Below are 20,774 nucleotides of genomic sequence, written 5' to 3'. Positions count from 1 at the left end.
TCATCTTATAATGCTACCGTCAATCAAAGCAAGATAAAATGCATAAAAGATAAACATCACATGCAATCAATATAAGTGATATGATATGGCCATCATCATCTTGTGCTTGTGATCTCCATCTCCGAAGCACTGTCATGATCACCATCGTCATCGGCGCGACACCTTGATCTCCATCGTAGCATCGTTGTTGTCTCGCCAATCTTATGCTTCTACGACTATCGCTACCGCTTAGTGATAAAGTAAAGCATTACAGGGCGATTGCATTGCATACAATAAAGCGACAACCATATGGCTCCTGCCAGTTGTCGATAACTTGGTTACAAAACATGATCATCTCATACAATAAAATTTAGCATCATGCCTTGACCATATCACATCACAACACGCCCTACAAAAACAAGTTAGACGTCCTCTACTTTGTTTATTGCAAGTTTTACGTGGCTGCTACGGGCTTAATCAAGAACCAATCTTACCTACGCATCAAAACCACAACGATAGTTTGTCAAGTTGGTGCTGTTTTAACCTTCGCAAGGACCGGGCGTATCCATACTCGGTTCAACTAAAGTTGGAGAAACTGACACCTGCCAACCACCTGCGTGCAAAGTACGGCGGTAGAACCAGTCTCGCGTAAGCGTACGCGCAATGTAGGTCCGGGCCGCTTCATCCAACAATACCGCCGAACCAAAGTATGACATGCTGGTAATGAGTATGACTTATATCGCCCACAACTCACTTGTGTTCTACTCGTGCATATAACATCAAACCATAAAACCTAGGCTCTGATACCACTGTTGGGAAACGTAGTAATTTCAAAAAAATTCCTACGCACACGCAAGATCATGGTGATGCATAGCAACGAGAGGGGAGAGTGTTGTCTACGTACCCTCGCAGCCCGAAGCGGAAGCGTTGACGCAACGTAGAGGAAGTAGTCGTACGTCTTCCCGGTCCAACCGATCTAAGCACCGTTACTCCGGCACCTCCAAGTTCTTGGCACACGTTTAGCTCGATGACACTCCCCGGGCTCCGATCCAGCAAAGCTTCGGGGAGGAGTTCCGTCAACACGACGGCATGGTGACGATCTTGATGTTCAACCATCGCAGGGCTTCGCCTAAGAACCACTACAATATGACCGAGGTGGGATATGGTGGAGGGGGGCACCGCACACGGCTAAGGAACGATCACGAAGATCAACTTCTGTGTTCTAGGGTGCCCCCTTGCCCCCGTATATAAAGGAGCCAAGGGGAGGGGGCGGCCGGCCAAGGAGGGCGCGCCAAGGGGGAGTCCTACTCCCACCGGGAGTAGGACTCCCTTCTTTCCTAGTTGGAGAAGGAGAAGTAGGAAAGAGGAGGAAGAGGGAAAGGAAAGGGGGGGCGCCGCTCCCCTCTCCTTGTCCTATTCGGACTATGGAGGGGAGGGGCGCGCGGCCACCTCTTGCCTCCTTTCCTCTTCTCCCTTAGGGCCCATGTAGGCCCAATAACCCCCGGGGGGTTCCGGTAACCCCCCGGTACTCCGGTAAAATCCTGATTTCACCCGGAACGATTTCGATATCCAAATATAGGCTTCCAATATATCGATCTTTATGTCTCGACCATTTCAAGACTCCTCGTCATGTCCGTGATCACATTTGGGACTTCGAACAACCTTCGGTACATCAAAATACATAAACTCATAATGAAATTGTCATCGTAACGTTAAGCGTGCGGACCCTACGGTTCGAGAACAATGTAGACATGACCGAGACACGTCTCCGGTCAATAACCAATAGCGGAACCTGGATGCTCATATTGGTTCCTACATATTCTACGAAGATCTTTATCGGTCAGACCGCATAACAACATACGTTGTTCCCTTTGTCATCGGTATGTTACTTGCCCGAGATTCGATCGTCGGTATCTCAATACCTAGTTCAATCTCGTTACCGGCAAGTCTCTTTACTCGTTCCGTAATACATCATCTCATAACTAACTCATTAGTTGCAATGCTTGCAAGGCTTATGTGATGTGCATTACCGAGAGGGCCCAGAGATACCTCTCCGACAATCGGAGTGACAAATCATAATCTCGAAATACGCCAACCCAACATGTACCTTTGGAGACACCTGTAGAGCACCTTTATAATCACCCAGTTACGTTGTGACGTTTGGTAGCACACAAAGTGTTCCTCCGGCAAACGGGAGTTGCATAATCTCATAGTCATAGGAACATGTATAAGTCATGAAGAAAGCAATAGCAACATACTAAACGATCGGGTGCTAAGCTAATGGAATGGGTCATGTCAATCAGATCATTCACCTAATGATGTGATCCCGTTAATCAAATAACAACTCTTTGTCCATGGTTAGGAAACATAACCATCTTTGATTAACGAGCTAGTCAAGTAGAGGCATACTAGTGACACTCTGTTTGTCTATGTATTCACACATGTATTATGTTTCCGGTTAATACAATTCTAGCATGAATAATAAACATTTATCATGATATAAGGAAATAAATAATAACTTTATTATTGCCTCTAGGGCATATTTCCTTCATTTTTAACGTCAGAAAATATTAATGCATTTTTTTAATGCAATCATTCAAAAAAATTGCACATGCACTCATCACCAGGGCCATCATGCGTTCTCTTTTCGGGCATGCCCACTGAACGGGCGTGACGCAACGTGCGTTTGGTGTCCGACGTCGTTCAAATCTTGCGTGGGGCCCTAAGATGGGTATGCCCACTGCCTCCCAAAATTAGGTGACGTTTCATGCATGCCACCTTGTACCACCAATGCAACCGGCACTGATCGGATATGAACGATGTCAGCCCCGTACTGCGTTCTCTTTTCGGACTCAGCCGGTGGACCCCAAACTTTTTGCACACGCACTCATCGACAGGTCCATCATGCGTGCAAGTTTTCATAATTTTCCGGCACCGTATGAATTTCCTATGGTTTTCTTCGTGAAACGCACCAAAAACACTGACCGAGCGTGACGCAACGTGCGTTTGGTGTCCGACGTCGTTCAAATATTGCGTGGGGCCCTAAGATGGGCATGCCCACTGCCTCCCAAAATTGGGTGACGTTTCGTGCATGCCACCTCGTACCACCCATGCAACCGGCATTGATCGGATATGAATTTTTTATGGTTTTTTTCATGAATTCAATTCTATATTAAGTAGTGTTTTTAATATAATTACATAATAAATTATATATTAAGTATTGTTTTTACATAACTACTAAATAAATTCTATATCAAGTAGTGTTTTTTAAAAAGGGTATTTTCCAAATTATTATTACTTCTAAATTATAACAAAAACCTCTTTACTATTATGAAAACTACTTTAGCCATTAATGCAAAACACATAAAAAAATAATGAACATTACATAAATTATTGAACATTTATACAATACGTAGGACTTTTCATTATTATTTATACAATACAACATTTGTTAAAAAATTTACTATTATTTTTGAAACAATAAACAAATAAAAAAAACAATGACACCGCGCGTTGGACAGCCCAGTGACTGTGTGCGACGGCGCACGTGGGCCGGCCCATTGAGTGTGCGCGCGGTGCGGGGGCAGGGTCGGCGGGGGTGAGGACTAAAGTTTAGTCCCACCTCGCCCGCTGAACGACGCCGCGACCGCCTTATATACCAACCTCCCACCACCATTTCGAACTCCTCTCATTCCCATCTCGTCCCGCCACTGCCCCGTTGGCCTGTGCTGCAGGCCGTAGCTGGGCCGAAAGGTCGGCCCTTTCGCCACCCGGCTTGATCGGGCCGGACCGATTAAGCGTAGTTGCGGCATGCAAGCACAGGTGGGCTTATTTTTTTTGCATCACAATTTTATTGCCTTTTATGAGTCACGGCACGGGGGGGAGGTGGAAGGGGCGCTTTTTTAGTCCCACCTCGCGCGCCGAGGGACGCCACGACCGGCTTATATACCCGCGTTCGTGCACATTGCTATATGAGACAGTTAGTAATAATTTGGTTTGACTTTGCACTGCTAGGGGCGGCACTGCCGCACTGCCCGGTCAGTGCCGCCCCGGGGTGTGCTATCTTTTTTATCGCTTTATGAATTTTCTATAATTTTTTCTGTGAAAACAGCACATAGCACACCCCGGACGTGACACAACATGTTTTTGGTGTTCAAATACGTTCAATTCTTGGATTGAATGTCAGGGTGACCATACCAACTCACTTGCAAAAGTTGAGGTCATTCCGAATATGTCGAAAAATTGACCTCCTTCTCTGGAGACCGTTCGGGCAGGACTGAAGGACCCGTCCGAAAGGAGGTTTCTTTCGACATCCTTGAAATGAACTCAAATTTTGTTATAGTGTTCCACCATCATCACTAGGATGCATGCCAAGTTTTCTATCTTTTTTATCGCTTTATGAATTTTCTATAATTTTTTCTATGAAAACAGCACATAGCACACCCCGGACGTGATACAACATGCTTTTGGTATTCAAATACGTTCAATTCTTGGATTGAATGTCAAGGTGACCATACCAACTCACTTACAAAAGTTGAGGTCATTCCGAATATGTCGAAAAATTGACCTCCTTCTCCGGAGACCATTCGGGCAGGACTGAAGGACCCGTCCGAAAGGAGTTTTTTTTCGACATCCTTGAGATGAACTCAAATTTTTTTTCCATAGTGTTCCACCATCATCACTAGGATGCATGCCAAGTTTTATGGCTTTTTTTTACTTTATGAATTTTCTATAATTTTTCGGTGAAAACACCACATACCACACCCCCGGACGTGACGCAGCATGTTTTTGATGTCCAAATACGTTCAATTCTTGTATTGGCTGTGGGGGTGGGCATACCAACTCACTTGCAAAAATTGAGGTCATTCCGAATATGTCGACAAATTGGTATCCTTCTTCGGAGACTGTTCGGGCAGGACCGAAGGCCCCGCACAAAAGGAGTTTTTTTCCGACAACCTTGAAATGTACCCACATTTTTTATAGTGTTCCACCATCATCATTAGGATGCATGAAAAGTTTTCTGGCTTTTTTATCGTTTTAAGATTTTTTAATAATTTTTTCGTGAAAACACCACATACCACACCCCGGACGTGACGTAATATGTTTTTGGTGTGCATGCATGACAAGTTCTCCGGAGACCGCTCGGGTATGAGGGGAGGCCCCATGCATGTGTTTTGCGACTGATTTTTCTACAATTTGTGTGTCGATTATCGTCTCGTAACGTTCAAATGTATGTTTGTATTTATTTTTTGAAGTTGCGCGACTAACATCAAATTAAGCATACGGATTTTTTTCAGATAAGCGATTCCGAGTTCATTCATAATTCAAAATATTTTACATAACCCTAAATATAACCGAGCACTGCTCTTACATAACTTAGACCAAAATTTAAACAAAAACACTAAAACTAGACTACTCGTCGTCGCTGGCGCCGGTGAGGTCGACGACCGGGGCCATACCGCCGGCCTCTCCTTCGCCGTCGTCGTCGCCGTCGTCGCCACCGTCGTCATCGTCGTCGCTGAAATTCCACCAGTTGTCTTCGCGCGCCTGCTGCTCCTGCACTGCCGCTATGGCCGCCAGCCGCTCTCGTTCCTCACTAGTGGTCGCCGCCGCCTCCTCCTCTGCCGATCGGGTCAGCACCACGAGTAGCCCCGGCGTGTCGTCGGGGTCTCCGTCTTGCGCGAGGGCGGCCTGCGCCGGCGGGATCTCGATCAGCGCCGGGGCAGGGGGCGCCTGCTGTGCCAGGGCAGTGGGGCCGGCTGGAGGTGGGCCGTGGCGGCGGCGACCACGGGAAGTGTCGGCCTCGCCGGTAATGTCCCCGACGGTGCGGCCGGCCGCCGCGTCCCTGAACGCGCCGAGGACGATGTCGAAGTTCTTCCCGTGCCAGAACTTGCGCCGGGCCCTCCGGTTGTACCGGCCACCAGGGAACGCGCGGAGCTGCTCCCTCGTCGGCAGCGGTCCCATGGTTGGGATGCCGTCCGCCCCGATCCGCCATGGCCTCAGCACCTTGGCTGCCGGCGGCACCATCAGGCCGTACCGGGCCAGATCCTCCGTGTCGCCGATGGTCAGGCTCAGCGGCCAGACGCCGCTCGTCCACGCGCCCTCGTCGGAGTCGCTGGAAGACATTGCCGATGAGGTGGGGAAGATGGGCGGGCGAGGAAAGGAGGAGAGATGGGCGGGGCGAGGGAGATGGCACGGCGTGGTGAGGGGCTGGCGCGGCCTTTTATAAACGGCGGGGGAGGGAGGTGGGCGGGCGAGCCATCGGTGGCGCGCGCCCCGAGGGAGAGGCGGGCGGCTGGCGGCACGCGTGTGAAAGCGACGCAGCGTCGGCGTGTGAAGGCGTGGCGCGGTAGTCGAGGCATCTGTGGCGTCTGGGCGCGGCAGCGGTGGCGTGGGAAGGCGCGAGGATGGCAGGCGAGGCAGTCCAAGCGTCGGTGGCGTCTGAAGGCGGGCGAGCGGTCGCCGCAGCGGCGGCAGCCGACCGGTCGCGTCAACTGCCGGCCCGAGGCGGAAGCCTGGCGGCAGGCGCCCGGTCGCCGCACGCGCGACAGTGGAGGGCGGGGACTACGAGGCTACCAGGCGGGCGGCACGAGATCAGCCGCGAGCAGTCGGCGCCTGCATGCACGCCGCCATTACTGCACAACAGTTAATTGGACGACGATACGGCCGTCCGCGCCACGTCCACACGTACGCCCCACCGGTCAACGCCGACTTTTTTAAAAAAAACACGCCCTGCATCTGACATCCTGGGCCCATGGATGCTAACTGCTCGGCCCGGCTCGCGTCCTCACGGCTGCCAAGCGGCTCGGCTCGTCCTGCAGCCGCGTATACACAGGCGCGCGGGGGTATCGGCGTGGACGCGCGGGGGTAATTTTTTTTACATAAGACGATCGTGCCCCTGGCAGCGAAGGGGTATGGAGGAATCTCAGCCCTTGATGTGTTTAAGATGGATGTACTGAAGTAGAAGTGGCTATAAAATCCTCAACACCGTCCCATTGGGGAATCTGCATTATACGACGGGCATCCTCTGCACAAAACGTGTCTCTCCCAAGAGTTTCATCCCACTGACCAGTCATCGGGCTTATGAGCTCATCTACTCTTGTGAGTAGGCTCGCACCTCTTGGAGTAATGACTCGCCGCGACCACGCCCTTGGTATCCATGAATCATTCCAGATATCCACTCTAGAGCCGTCGCTAATCCGCCATATGTATCCCTGTTTCACCAGCTCCAGGCCATGAAGTATACTCCTCCAAGAGTATGAGATGCCATCATGGGGTGACGCCTCCAAGGCACTGCAGTGTGGGTAGTATCTTGCTTTGAGTACTCTTGCACATAGGCTCTCTGGGTTTTGTACCAATCTCCAGCCTTGTCTCGATAGCATTGCAATATTGAAGCTGTGCATATCCCGTAATCCAAGCCCCCCCACCCCCCAAGGATTTAGTCTGTGTTAACTTGTCCCAACTCAGCCAGTGCATGGGATTCTGCTTGTCTTGTTGGCTCCACCAAAACTTCCCTAAGAGCGTGTTTAATTCCGTACAGAAGGTCTTGGTGAGATCGAAACAAGACATCGCGAAAGTAGGGATCGCTTGTGCCACTGCTTTCACCAGGACCTCCTTACTCTCCTTTGCCAACGGTTTCTCTTGCCACCCATAGACACGGCCGCACATGTTCTTCTTGATATAGCCGAACGCTTTCCTTCTGGATCGTCCGACATGAACAGGTAGCCCTAGGTACTTATCATTCCAGCTCTCACTCATGATGTTCAGTGAACTCTTGATTGCGTCCTTAACTGCGCCATCGGTGTTCGGACTAAACATGAGAGCTGATTTCTCCACGTTGATACATTGGCCTGAACAAGCTTCGTACACCTGCAGATTTTCATATAGCGCTGCAGCCTCCTGCTGGTCTGCCTTGAGTAGCAACATTGAGTCATCGGCAAAAAACAAATGGGAGACACATGGCGCTCCTGGACAAACCTTAACGCCACTGATTCTGCCTTGTTGATGTAGCAAAGCTGAGAGTCCCTCGGCACATATCACAAACAAATAGGGGGAGAGCGGGTCTCCTTGCCGCAGCCCCCTGGAGGGGCAAAACTGTTGGGTGAGTGCGCCGTTAACCTTGATTTGGTATCTAACCGTCCGTACACACTTCATAATCAGATCAACCCATTCTCTTCTAAAGCCCATTCTGCACATCATCGCCTCTAGGAAGCACCACTCGACTCGATCATAAGCCTTACTCATGTCCGTCTTCACCGCGATGAACCCACTTTTAACTCTTCTCTTATTCATAATGTAATGCGAGATCTCATAGGCAATTAGAACATTATCCGTGATAAGCCTCCCTGGTACAAATGCGCTCTGATTATCGATATCACCTCCGGAAGTATTATGTGCTAGTACTGACAACATATCAAGGAGCAAAAGACACGACTTAAACTTTATTTTTCTGCTTTCTGCGTTCGGTTCGAGAACAACATGTTTTTGCTTCTTGTTCTTCAAAAAATATGTGCAAGATCCCTCAAAAAAAAATATGTGCAAGATGCCAGGCCGTTTACGGGTCCATTTCTGGTGCATCACACTCACACCATGCCGCATGCCATAGCCTACTTTGTACTCCCTTCGTTCCGTTCCATAATTTTTGTCATGGTTTTAGTTTGCTATTAGGACACGACTCCATATCACGTCTACGCATGGTTTGAATCCAAATCCATATTTGACATAACTCTAACAAGATGCGCGTGCAAGAAAAAAAGGTACATTCAAGACGCGCAATCGTATGACTGACAGAGACGTTGCATTTTCTTGTTGAACAATCATAGAGTACATGTCGCAATTCGGAGGAGTCAATCTCTGCATGCGTAGGGTTTGGACTTGGCGCTTGGAAGCAAGCAAGCAACACCTGCCATTTTTCCCAGCCATGGACTCTGGAGTCGTATGACACGCGGTTGAATTCCTCCATTCAGGCAACTCAGCATCACCAAAAGCTAGGGACCTGTCGACACTGCACACACACCCGAACGTTCCTTGGCACACATCGCCTTCACCGCCTCGCCTTGACCGGCGGGAGACGGAGAGCAGTCCACGAACCAACCCAAAATCCCGCACGTTGCGACTTCATCGCCAAGCAACTCGTCTCCACTCCAGCTAGCACGTCTCCACGGAGCATCTTCTCGCTATAAAAGGGGAGGGTAATAAACAAGTGTGACCAAACCACAACAGTCAGCCGAACCAAAGCTTCGCTTCAGTTCTTGCGCAGTTTTCAGAACTCGAGTGCTAAACACCGTCGTGGGAGAGGTGCATGTGATGATGGAGTACGAACCACAGAGCTTCTTCTCCTGGCCGGCGGCGCTGGCGTCGTGGCTGGCGAGCTTCTGCGGCGGCTCTGAAGGCGGCGGGGACGGCGGGCCGGTCGCCGGCGACGGCCCGGCCAGGCGGATGGCCGCGGCTGCGAAACACCTCAACGGCGCTCACAAGATTCGGTTCTCCTAGCTAGCTCTTCCGGCTGCTACCTTCTGCTTCACCCAATGGAATATACTAGTAGTATAATGATACTTTCCCTTCTCGCTATCTGCCGTGGTGTGTGCGAGAGGGGAAGCGTGATGTAACCCTCTGCGGTGAACTTTCTTTCTCCGGTACTGATCGATCGATCGATGGATGGATCACGATCCAAAGTTGGAAACGATAGGCATCTCACGTGCCATGAAGGCGACAGCGCACTCCCAAAGCCCCAAGCTCACATGCATGCTTCCCCCCTAAAAAACAGATCCATGTTCCGCACATACAGTACAATCGAACCGAAAACCAAGCGACCAAAACCAAAATACATCCATGATCGCGCGACCATTCGGCCATCTCGCCAGCTCCCGATCGGTGGTGCTGCTGGTTTGGCTGCCTCGCACGAATTCATGTCGCGTGAATTTCGCCGAGCGAAAACAGTTCACAGTTTCATCCGAATTTGTCCGAACGCACGTACGTACGTACGTGCTCCCCCCTCCAGAGTCGAGACGGGGCCTTACTTTTGCAGCAAACGACAAGCGACACGAAGCAAAGCACGAGCACGCCACTGGGCCGGGTAAGTAAGTAATTGCGTGGCGGTGGCTATGGACGTGGACGGGTGCGTTGGCCACGTGATGGCGCGGCCCGAGCAAAGCTAAACCAGGCCTGATTAATCCGACTGTCGACGCCCAGGATATGCTTTACTAATCCGGGCCTGATTAAGTATTAGCAGCACTAGTAGTGATCGGGTGGGGAATTGTTTACTGATCCCTAAACGGATTCCTCAGAGGGTTTGCAGAGGGAATGTTCCGCTCGGAGGCACGTCGGTCTCTCACTGGCCGCCCTCCCCGCTGTCAATGATGGGATCCATCATACGTACAAATCATTTCACAGATCGATCGATCAAGATAATATCATACACATTAACGTTTCGCTATGCCTCAAGAGGAAACGGCCGGGAAGCTTCGCGGGGTTGCGCGGGGCACATGCACATGCGCGCACCCAGCTTGTCGCTTTTGCAGTGTCGCTCAACGACTTTGTGCTCAGCTGCTGCTGCTGCTGCCGAGTGCTTGAGCTAGCTAGGTCCTAGTTTTGACGCCTACTGCCTAGCTAGGTGGCCACTATGCTAGGGTTCATGAACCCCAGCTTGATTTCGAGTCAGCTAGAGCTACAAAGGTCGTCGGCGTCGTTGCTCCATCACCTCACCTCGCGAGATTTGTTAAGCAAGCAGGCGGTCGATCTGATCTGATCTGGTCTGGCGCTCGCCTTAGCCGCAGCTCGCGAGACGTCCGTGATCCGATCTCTCCTTCACGTGCCGTCAGCTGATGGTGGTGGCGATCGGCTGAGTGGCGTCCTGGCTGGTTCACGCACCGCGGCATGGCGAATGACAGGGACGTCGCCGTTCGTCCCCCTGGGGTGAGGTGACGGACCCATGACCATGAGAGCTAGCCCCACTGCTGGCACGTGCACGGGCGGCGCCTACGTACGCGCGATGCACGGCAGACTGGGACGGGACAGGGGCATGCACGCAGACGGTCCAGACGGTCCGCTTGATCTCCCGGGTCCCGACCCGGCCGGCTGTTTTGACGGTTTCTGAGACCGGCCGGTAGGTAGGTAGATCTTCTCCGCGCTTGCGCTCTCTCGACCGATGGAGGTTGTAAAGCCTAAAGCCAGAGCTGGAGCATCCATCATGGCGACGGGCGGCACGGATCACGCGTGCCGTGCCGACGATCGGTGTCCCGCTGGCTCACCCGCCGGGCACATGACATGGGATCGTCCAGATAGCGAGGGAGCGCGCGGGATCATGCATGCATGCGCGCGCCGGCTGCCTAGCCTCCATCGGCATGTGCGGCGGTGGAGACAGAGGGAAAGGCCGGGCTAGCGGGAGGCCCACCCACCTCCACAACGCCTCTCCCCTCTCGTCGTCGGCGGCTCAGCACGTGACTACGCGACCTAGCTAGCTCCCTTTCCTTTCGCCTCTCCAGAGAGGACGCGCACGGGATCTATCCATCCATCTGCTCCGGCGCTGTCCGTTTTGTACCTCAATTACCGGCGATCCACCGTGCATCTCCGGCGGTGTCCGTAGTGTTATTACCTTTTGCCGACGCGTAATTCTCCGCTCGCCGGCCGCCACGCCGATGTCTCTGCGTCAAATTGCTTGCTGTGATTACCCTAAAAAAATTGCTTGTTGTTTACGTTGCGCAGGGGACGTGGAGGAGAGAGAGAGAGAGAGAGCCCTTGCTGTCGTGCGTATAAACTTTTGAAGACACGGTACAACACAAGCAGACAGACAGGCAGGCTCCCACTTTGTTAAATCCTCGTCAATCCCCTCGCCTCGCCTCTCCTCCCCGACTCTCTCTCTCTCTCGCTCCGCCGACTATAATAAGCTCTGCCAGCCGAACCCGCTGAACATTCCATCCGCCAGTACTGGGCTAGTACAGAGTACCAGCCAGCAGCAAGATCCAGCCACCGTCATTCCTGCTGCCGCTGCGACGGCAGGCGGCCCCGACAGATCTCCTGAGCCCCCTGCTGCCCCGGCAATGGAGCTCTTCCAAGGTAAACACATGCCAGGAGAAACTCCGCCGTCTTCCTCCGTGTCTCTTTTAGCTTCTCCCGTCCGTCGATCGACGCTGACCATGGCGTGAGTGCATGCGTAATTCGCAGGGGAGGAGCCGGCCCACGACTTCCTCTCGCTCCGCGCCGGGGGCTCGTCGGCGTTCCAGCACAGGCAGCGCTCCGGCCAGCAAGGTACCGTCGCCTCTCCTTGCCTTTCCACCTGCAATTGCCGGGCTGGTGTTTCCTTTCCCCGTGTATGCTGCATCTCCGTTCAGCCCGGTGTTGTCCTTGTCCACCTTCAATTCTCCTGCATGTTCGCTTTGAAAACCAAGTGCCGATCTTGGTGAGCAAGAATGGCATGCGCACTCCGGTACCTGCAGATCACCTGAGCATGCATGCGTGTCAGCTTGCTAACCAATGAACAAGTGACATTTCGCTGCAGGCCCGAAGTCGCTTGAGCCAGCCAGCGGCGGCGGCACGGCCAGTTCCGCGGCAGGTTTGGGGCAGCACGTGCTGCCGGGCGGCGTCGGGACCTTCAGCATCAGGCAACTGCCTGACGCTCAGCCGAGGGAGGAGGCTGGCACTGGCAGGGAACCGTCTGTTTCGGTGTCTCATGGCTCCAGAATGGAGACTGCGCATGAGGCACGGTCCGGAATTATGGTTCGTAGTGCTCCACCCACACCCGCAATGTGGCAAGATTCCAGCACCGACAACAAGAGATCTAGAGGTGAGACGATTGGTTCAAAATGTTTTGTACCATTACCAGATAGCAAACCAGGTATGTTACACGGGTTCAGACACTGATTGCTGTGAATGTTCAGGGTCGAGAGCAGAGGGGAGAAGCAGCGGCAGCAGTGCCGATCAGGATCCCAGCAGCCCGAGATCGAAGCATTCCGCTACCGAGCAGCGGCGGAGGACCAAGATAAATGACAGGCAAGCTAACGGAGATCAAAATTCCGTAGTGAATTGCATTGTGCAGAGTACACATTAGCAATAGAAACAGTGAGATAAGCATAATTTGTTCATGAGTAAACACGTGCTGCATACTATTCCAGAATAATTTGTTCTTAGGATATGATCGTAACCTTCTAAGAAGTGTCTACCCATGCTCTGTTTCAGGCTTGACATACTCCGCGACCTCCTGCCGAACTGTGATCAGAAGAGGGATAAAGCTTCTTTCCTTCTGGAGGTTCATACAGCATCTTGTAAATTTGGCACATCAGTCAGCAGGGTATACTTCAAAATTCTCACCCCGTAAACATTCTAATTGCAGGTTATTGAGTACATAAGGCTCTTGCAAGAGAAATGCCAAAAATATGAGTCAGGCATTCCAGAACAGAACGACGTCGATGCCAACTGCATGCCATGGGTATGTATAGACATTGTACAATATGCGTCGTTTTTACCAGAAACAAAGACAGGCTTACTTGATTCTAACCTTACTTTCTCCTTCAACCTTTTTATTCTTGGCAGGACAAAGTGTACTACAGATCACGTTGGAGGAACACGCAGGTAAATTCCATAACAGAAATACTGGAATTGCAGATGATAGAGAGCACAAAGTTATATTTTACTAGTGATAAATTCCTTTTTTAAGTCAACCCATCATATATCAATGCCAAGTGCCTTCATTTATATCTTTTATCATGATTTCGCAGAACATCAGTCAAGTCCAAGGAGGAGGCTTATCAGCTACCACAGAGGAGGACATGAACAAAGAGCAATACAGTTCCAAAGGCATTGCAAGTGCACCTGCTGCTTCTCTCTTCAACACACAAAGTGCAAGAGAAATCAGCACAGCCCCCAGTTCCTCCCAGAACATAGCAGGTATTTGGCAACTTAGGTCATATGCTTTTATGTTCACCTTCTGCATTATCTAATTACATTGAAATAGTCAGGGTTCTTTGTAAATGGTGAGAGCTATATTCACCATGCCTGGTGTCTTAAAATGCAGAGAACAGTATGCCTACCAATCAGCTACCGTGGCTAAGTATGTCAACCATGAACCAAAACTGCGATGCAAGCAACGGACTGCTAAGCAAGCATGATACACAAATGCCGCAAGATGACAGCCAGAGTCTTTCAAGTGCTTACTCCCAAGGGTCAGCCTCTAAACTGTTTTTGCTTACATAAAGCTACCATTAGAAATGTATATAGTGTAACTAACTGAACGCTGCTTTGACTTGCGACAGGTTGTTACATAAACTGAAAGAAGCTCTTCAGAGGTCGGGAGTAGACCCATCTCAAACTAAAATATCCGTAGAGATCAATATGGATAGACGGGCCAGAGCCAATGCTCATATACATGACAGTTCAAAGGTACAATGATGCATCGATGTACCCGCGTTTACTGATCAAATGGGAAAGTTCGCTTAAGAAAGTTTCTAAATCATGTTATGACTTGCTCACAGTTCTATAAAAAATCAGAGAGCAAACATTTACCCAGTATTTTCGCTTCATTTCATAGGCTAACGAAGGCAAAGAATCTGTCCAGGTAGCCAAGAGGCTGCGGTGCGACTGAAGCTACATCTCCGTCCCGCACTAGACAATTCATTCATCGTGAAGTTCAGACAAGGACTTTGCAGCGGCGTGACCGCAACTGATGCAATTCTTTTATTTATATTGCAGTTACATTTTACTAACCTAAGCTTCATTCATATGCCAAGGAAAGCTGCTATTGGGAGAGCAGCCGAATTCTTCCGGATTTTCTTATTGCTGATTTTGTAAATGCAGTTCAGATTCTTGTACAATGTGTGTGCATTTCTCCCTCATTCAACTCAATATTTTCTTTTGTTATTATAGAAGAGGTCCTAGGATGCAGCTTGTATCGAACGAAAGCTATAATAACAATTCAACTGATTAGTCATACACTGGAGTGATCTATAATGCCATTGTATCAGCCTTTCATGATTCCATCCATTGAATTTACAACTAAATGCGTAACAACGACTGTACTATACTAAACCTGTGAATTAAGATTCAAAAACATCAATGAACCATGGAGATGTTCGGGTGTATCAGATTCCGTTTCCCTTTGTGGTGGGTAAGATTGGAGCAAGTCTCACATCACCTGGCGCTCGGCCGCGTCGGCGACGATGGGCAGGCGCGGCGTGATCCCGAGCAGGCAGGCGCCCCCGCCGTAGAGGAGGGAGACGAGCAGGAAGAGGAAGACGGTGTTCTCCAGGCTGGTGAAGATGTCGAGCCCGATGCCGCCCCCCGAGGGCGCGAAGGACTGCGCGAGGAGGTCCGGGACGATGAGCAGGACGTCGAGCGCGACGGCCTGCATGGCGTTGAAGCGCACGAAGCGGGAGAAGGCCTGCTGGTTGCGGACAACGGCGAAGTAGAGGGTGATGAAGAGGAGGAAGGGCGTGAGCGGGGAGGAGTGGAAGAGGCGCGCGGCCGGGCCGAGCGGGCTGAGCACGGCGTTGAAGACCGGGTACTGGGCCACGAGGAAGCGGCCGTGGTGCGCGCCGTCGAGGAACGGGTAGAGGTAGGCGACGGCCGCCACCAGGCGGTCCGGCGCCCCCACCGCGTCGCTGTTGTCGTTGTTGGCGCGCGGCGGCGGGGCGAGGAGGCGCGCGGTCGCGGGGGCGGGGACGAGGAGGGGGAGGGGGAGGCGCAGGCGGGGCGCGGGGGAGCTGAGGAGGCACGGGGCCGCGCGGCGGAGCGGGCGCGGGGACGAGAGGAGGAGCGAGACGGCGGAGGCCATGGCGCGCGGGCGGGGGAGGGCTGGGGATTTCTGCGGGGCGTGTGGGGGGGATGCGGCGGTGGCGGAAGGGCGTTTGGGTTGGCGGCGGCGGCTGCTTGGCTCCGGGCGACGGGGCGAGCGGGTTTGGGGAGTGGGAGCGGAGATTTTTGTGGAGTTTTGGGGGATGTGGCCGAGTGGGAGACGGGGAGATTGGTTGGTGCTGCCGACCTGCTGCTGGCGTGATGGGAAGGAAGGAAGGAACGGAGGCCGGCCACCGGCGTGGTTCGTGGGCCGAGCTGCGGCGTGCCGTGCTGCGCTGTTGAAACTTGAAAGGCCGGAAAGTGGGGGAGTGGCCGCTTCCTGACCAGAACAAACGGATCCAGTGTTCTCAGCCAACTCACAAGGAATCTTCCCACGTAATTAAGTATTTCCATGTATTTCTTTATTATTTTTACATTTATACATTTGGGCTTTGTGTAACATACCGGTAAATACCTAAAGGGAAATGTTTGCAACCGGTGCGCCGGCTCAAACTTGCGCCGGACCGCACCCACACGTCCGTGGGGCCCCGCACCGCTCTCCCCTTTCCACTCCTTATCTTCTTCCTCCTCCTTATCTTCTTCCTCGGTTGAGTTTTCTGGCCGGCCAGTATTAGGCGTCGGCGGACCGGCCCAAACTTTCGGTCCCGCACCTAGCCGTCAGATGTGTTCGCTCTGAACCGTCTGATTCCCTCGATGCGGACGTCTCCTTTCTCCCGCTTCGTTCTATCTGGTCAACACAAGCAGAAAAATATCCCCTCCCTCTGCCTCTCAATAATCCCTTGACGCGGGGCGTCTCTCTCCGGCCACCGCGTGCGCGTGCACCGGCGAGACGCGGTAGCAGCCCCCTTCTCTCTCGCGTCACCGCTCGTCGCAGCTGTCGCCGCTCGTCGCCGGTCCCAGCTTTCCCGAACGATTTCATCTCGTCATGGTTGTATCTTCTACAGGACATGGTTGTAGCAAAAACAAAAACATCGTCGTTGTCGCCGTCGGTTGTAGCTCACCTCGCAGGTCGCAAAACATGGTCGTTGTCATGGCAACAAGTTTCATTACCGGCCATAGCAAAAACGATATGTGGTTGTAGCAAAAACAAAATGGTCGTCGTTGTCGGGTGTAGCTCGTCGTCGGCTGCATGTCGCTGGCGGCGCCACTATCTCCTGGTCGAAGCTTCCACTCTTTGTCGTAGTAGCAAAAACAATTGCTGGTGGAAGCTTTGTGGGTTGCTGGTTGCAACAAAAATCGGTTCTCGGCCTGTCGTCACCATAGAACCAACAAACGGTTGCAGCAAAAATAATAGTTGGTTCCAGCTCCGGCTCAGACTGTTTCCAGCAAATTCATACGCTGGTTCCAGCTCCCGACTTCGGCCGGTTGTAGCAAAATCAGTAGACGATTCCATCTTAGCCCACAGCCGGTTGCAGCAAAAAAACTGTTGAATCCAGCTTCAGCTCTGGCTGGTTCCAGCAAAAAAATCAATAACATTGTAGCTCGGCGTCCTCGGACAGCCACGGCAGCACCGCTGCCCCCGTCATTTGCTTCAGCACCTTTGGGATGCGCGACCACATGCTGCAGAGATGGGGGAGGTGGGAAAATAGGGTGCGGATCCTCTGACTTTCCTTCAGCAAGGCCGCCTCTACCTTAGCCGGGAGAACCATTGGATCAAAAGCTGGCAGTCCAGATCGAGCAAATCACTGTAGCACGTGCACTGTTCATGCAACACTGTGGCGCGTGTACTGTTCATATCAGGGGAAAGGTAGAGGCATTGTTCCTCTCTGCCTTTGCCACGGCAAGGCAGAGAATCCACAGCCGGGAAAATAGAGGAGTAGCAGGCGCACAGGAGCAGCATATATGGCGGAGAGCAAGAGAGAAAGAAGGAAGATGCCGCGGGTGGAAGAAAGAATATGCGAGAGGTGGGAGAGGCATCGTGGATGGGCCCACATCCTATGTCTCACTGAATCCTGGGAGGGAGCTCGCATGCGCATCGGAGTCGCAAGATTCCCTTCGATCATACGCACGCGACGCGTCCGGCCGAAGTTTCAGCCGGCGCGCCGGTTTCAAGCGTTTTCCTTTCTGGCCATAATTCCCCATCGTGCTACCCACCTCTTCCTCTCCTTCTTCCACCTCCCCTCCCCATCGGCGCTGCCCGCCTCCCCCTCTCCTTCTTCCGCCTCCCTCGCCATCGGCGTTCTCCACCTCTCCCCCTCCTACCTCAAGCTGCCAGCACTCCCACAAGCGGGCGGAGCTGCGACGGCCGTCGAACGACAACTGTTGTGAAGATTCGGCACCAATGTGTCGACCGGTGTTGTCGATGGGAGAAGCCACTGGCACTGTGGACAGGAGAGCCCACCGGTGGTTCGACTTCGACGACGCCCATTGCCTGGACCCGGCTCATGGTGGTGCTCGAACTTGCTCATGGCGTGCTGTAATTGCTTGCGGGCCGAGCTAGGAACATGGCGATACCGGAAGCAAAGGTACTTTTTATGCTGGACCAATTTTACATTTTTGCTACCACTGTTTTTTGGTTTGCTGGAACCAACACTAATTTTTGCTACCATCGACGCTTTGGTTTCGCTAGTAGTGACGCCAATTTTTTGCAATTAGCTACAACAGGTGTTTTGATTTGTTGGAACCAACTCCAATTTTTGCTACAGGTGCCACTTTTGATTTTGCTGGAAGAACGTCCAATTTTACATTTTTGCTACAAATAGTGTTTCGACCTGCTGGAACCAGCACCAATTTTTGCTACAACCGCCGATTTCGTTTTTGTTGGAAGAACACCCATTTTTGCATTTTTGCTATAAATGGTGTTTTGATTTGCTGGAACCAGCTCCAATTTTTGCTACAATTGTTGCTTTCACTTTTGCTGGAAGAACGTCCAATTTTGCATTTTTGCTAGAAATGGTGTTTTGATTTGCTGAAAGCAGCTTCAATTTTTGCTACCACCGATGTCTCAATTTTTGCTAGAACATCCTTGCACAAAGGCCCAATTATGCATTTTTGCTTTCATTGTTTTTGGCTTTGCTGGAATCAACACAAAATTTTGCTACTACCGTTGTTGGCTGCGAGCCATGTTTTTTCTGCTGTTGAGAATTTTTGCACCATCATTTAATTGTGTTAGAACCGACTTTTGTGTTGCTTCAACCTAGCACCACCAGGTTTTTTTGCTTTAGATTATTTTTGCTGGACATGGCGGGCAAGTCTACAATGACGGCGAGCCGGAGATGAGGGAACGCCGGGGGATGCTGCAAACCATGGTGACTGCATGCTGGAACCTGCCCGCGTTCGAGCTGCAGGCTGCAGCCATGGCGAGTGGAGGCAGGAGCGGCCGGCGAGCACAGGTGGCGGGCGTGGTGGCATGTCATGCCCTCGATGCGGCTATATCTCCTACGTGTCGAAGCACGACTTAGAGGCATAACCGCATTGAAAGCAATGTCGCAAGTAAGGCAATCTTCACAACATCCCATGTAATATAGATAATAAAAGGGGAAGGTAACATAGTTGGCTTACACTCGCCACGTCAAACAAGGTACATAAATAGCATTACATCATCCAATCACTCATGGCCTGACTACGGTGCCAAAATAAAAGATTAACCCAACATGCGACACGGTCCCGATCGTCCCAACTGGGCACCACTACTGATCATCAGGGAAAGACACATAGTAACGGCATGAGTCTTCGTCGAACTCCCACTTGAGCTCAAGCGCGTCATCTGGAACGGAACCATCAGGCCCTGCATCTGGTTTGAAAGTAATCTGTGAGCCACAGGGACTCAGCAATCTCGCACCCTCGCGATCAAGACTATTTAAGCTTAATAGGTAAGGCAAGGTAAATATGTGGAGCTACAGCAAGCGACTAGCATGTATGGTGGCTAACCTATTTGCAAATGAGAGCGAGAAGAGAAGGCAATGCACGAGCGAATAACTAGAGAACAACCTGCGCAAATATTACTCCAACATCGTGTTCACTTCCCGGACCCCGCCGAGAAGAGACCATCACGGTAACACACTCAGTTGATTCATTTTAATTAAGTTAAGGTTCAAGTTATCTACAGCCGGACATTAACAAATTCCCATCTGCCCATAACCGCGGGCAAGGCTTTTGAAAGTTCAAATCCCTGCAGGGGAGTCCCAACTTAGCCCATGACAAGCTCTCACGGTCAACGAAGGATATACCTTCTAGCGGGAAGACCCGATCAGACTCGGAATCCCGGTTACAAGACATTTCGATAAGGTAAAACTAAACCAGCAACACCGCCCGAATGTGCCGACAAATCCCGATAGGAGCTGCACATATCTCGTTCTCAGGGCACACTCAGATAGGTCAAGCTACGAGTAAAACCAACCCTCAAGTTGCCCCGAGGTGGCCCCGTAGGCTGCCCAGTTCGGACCAACACTCAGAGGAGCACTGGCCTGGGGGGGGGGGGTTTAAATAAGATGACCCTCGGGCTCCGGAAACCCAAGGGAAAAAGAGGCTAGGTGGCGAATGGTAAAACCAAGGTTGGGCATTGCTGGAAGAGTTTTAAAACAAGATGAACTGTCAAGGGGTTCCCATTATTACCCAACCGCGTAACGAACGCAAAATCCGGGAACATAACACCGATATGACGGAAACTAGGGCGGCAAGAGTGGAACAAAACACTAGGCAAGAGGCCGAGCCTTCCACCCTTTACCAAGTATATAGATGCATTAAGATAACAAGATAATATAGTGATATCCCAACAAGTAAATAATGTTTCAACAAGGAACAATCTCCAATCTTCACCTGCAACTAGCAACGCTATAAGAGGGGCTGAGCAAAACGGTAACATAGCCAATCAACGGTTTGCTAGGACATGGTGGGTTAGAGGTTTGACATGGCAATTTGGGAGGCATGATAAGCAAGTGGTAGGCATCGTAGCATAGGCATAGCAAAAGAGCGAGCATCTGGCAAAACAAAGATAGAAGTGATTTCAAGGGTATGATCATCTTGCCTGCAAAGTTGTCAGAGTTGACTGGATCCTCGAAAGCAAACTCAAC

The 20,774-nt window shown here is 51.5% G+C and overlaps 2 protein-coding genes across 3 annotated transcripts; one reads left to right on the top strand and one right to left on the bottom strand.

Moving 5' to 3' along the window:
- The first annotated feature begins 10,501 nt into the window (after positions 1-10,501).
- LOC147965926 (transcription factor BIM2-like) lies at positions 10,502-14,899 on the top strand. 2 transcript variants are annotated; one of them, XM_087528507.1, is made up of 11 exons: positions 10,502-12,033; positions 12,142-12,225; positions 12,476-12,760; positions 12,855-12,966; positions 13,153-13,222; positions 13,307-13,402; positions 13,507-13,545; positions 13,692-13,860; positions 13,988-14,135; positions 14,226-14,352; positions 14,528-14,899. In XM_087528507.1, exons 1-11 carry the CDS (start codon positions 12,018-12,020, stop codon positions 14,552-14,554), a joined length of 1,173 nt encoding a protein of 390 aa, XP_087384633.1. In that variant the 5' UTR covers positions 10,502-12,017; the 3' UTR covers positions 14,555-14,899. The 2 variants fall into 2 exon arrangements, with proteins under 2 accessions (XP_087384633.1, XP_087384632.1); XM_087528506.1 differs by having other exon boundaries at positions 10,510-12,033; positions 14,501-14,899.
- Positions 14,900-14,909: 10 nt separating this feature from the next.
- Positions 14,910-15,882, bottom strand: LOC147965925 (protein TIC 20-v, chloroplastic-like). The gene has a single exon (XM_087528508.1). It carries the CDS (start codon positions 15,740-15,742, stop codon positions 15,095-15,097), a length of 648 nt encoding a protein of 215 aa, XP_087384634.1. The 5' UTR covers positions 15,743-15,882; the 3' UTR covers positions 14,910-15,094.
- Between the last annotated feature and the right edge of the window lie 4,892 nt (positions 15,883-20,774).

Source organism: Triticum urartu, chromosome 6A, assembly GCF_056163025.1.
Source record: "Triticum urartu cultivar PI428250 chromosome 6A, HENAU_Tu73, whole genome shotgun sequence".
In the NCBI taxonomy this organism is placed as follows: Eukaryota; Viridiplantae; Streptophyta; class Magnoliopsida; order Poales; family Poaceae; genus Triticum; species Triticum urartu.
The sequence above is the reverse complement of the archived record's forward strand: the minus strand, read 5'-3'. Positions and strand labels throughout refer to the sequence as shown.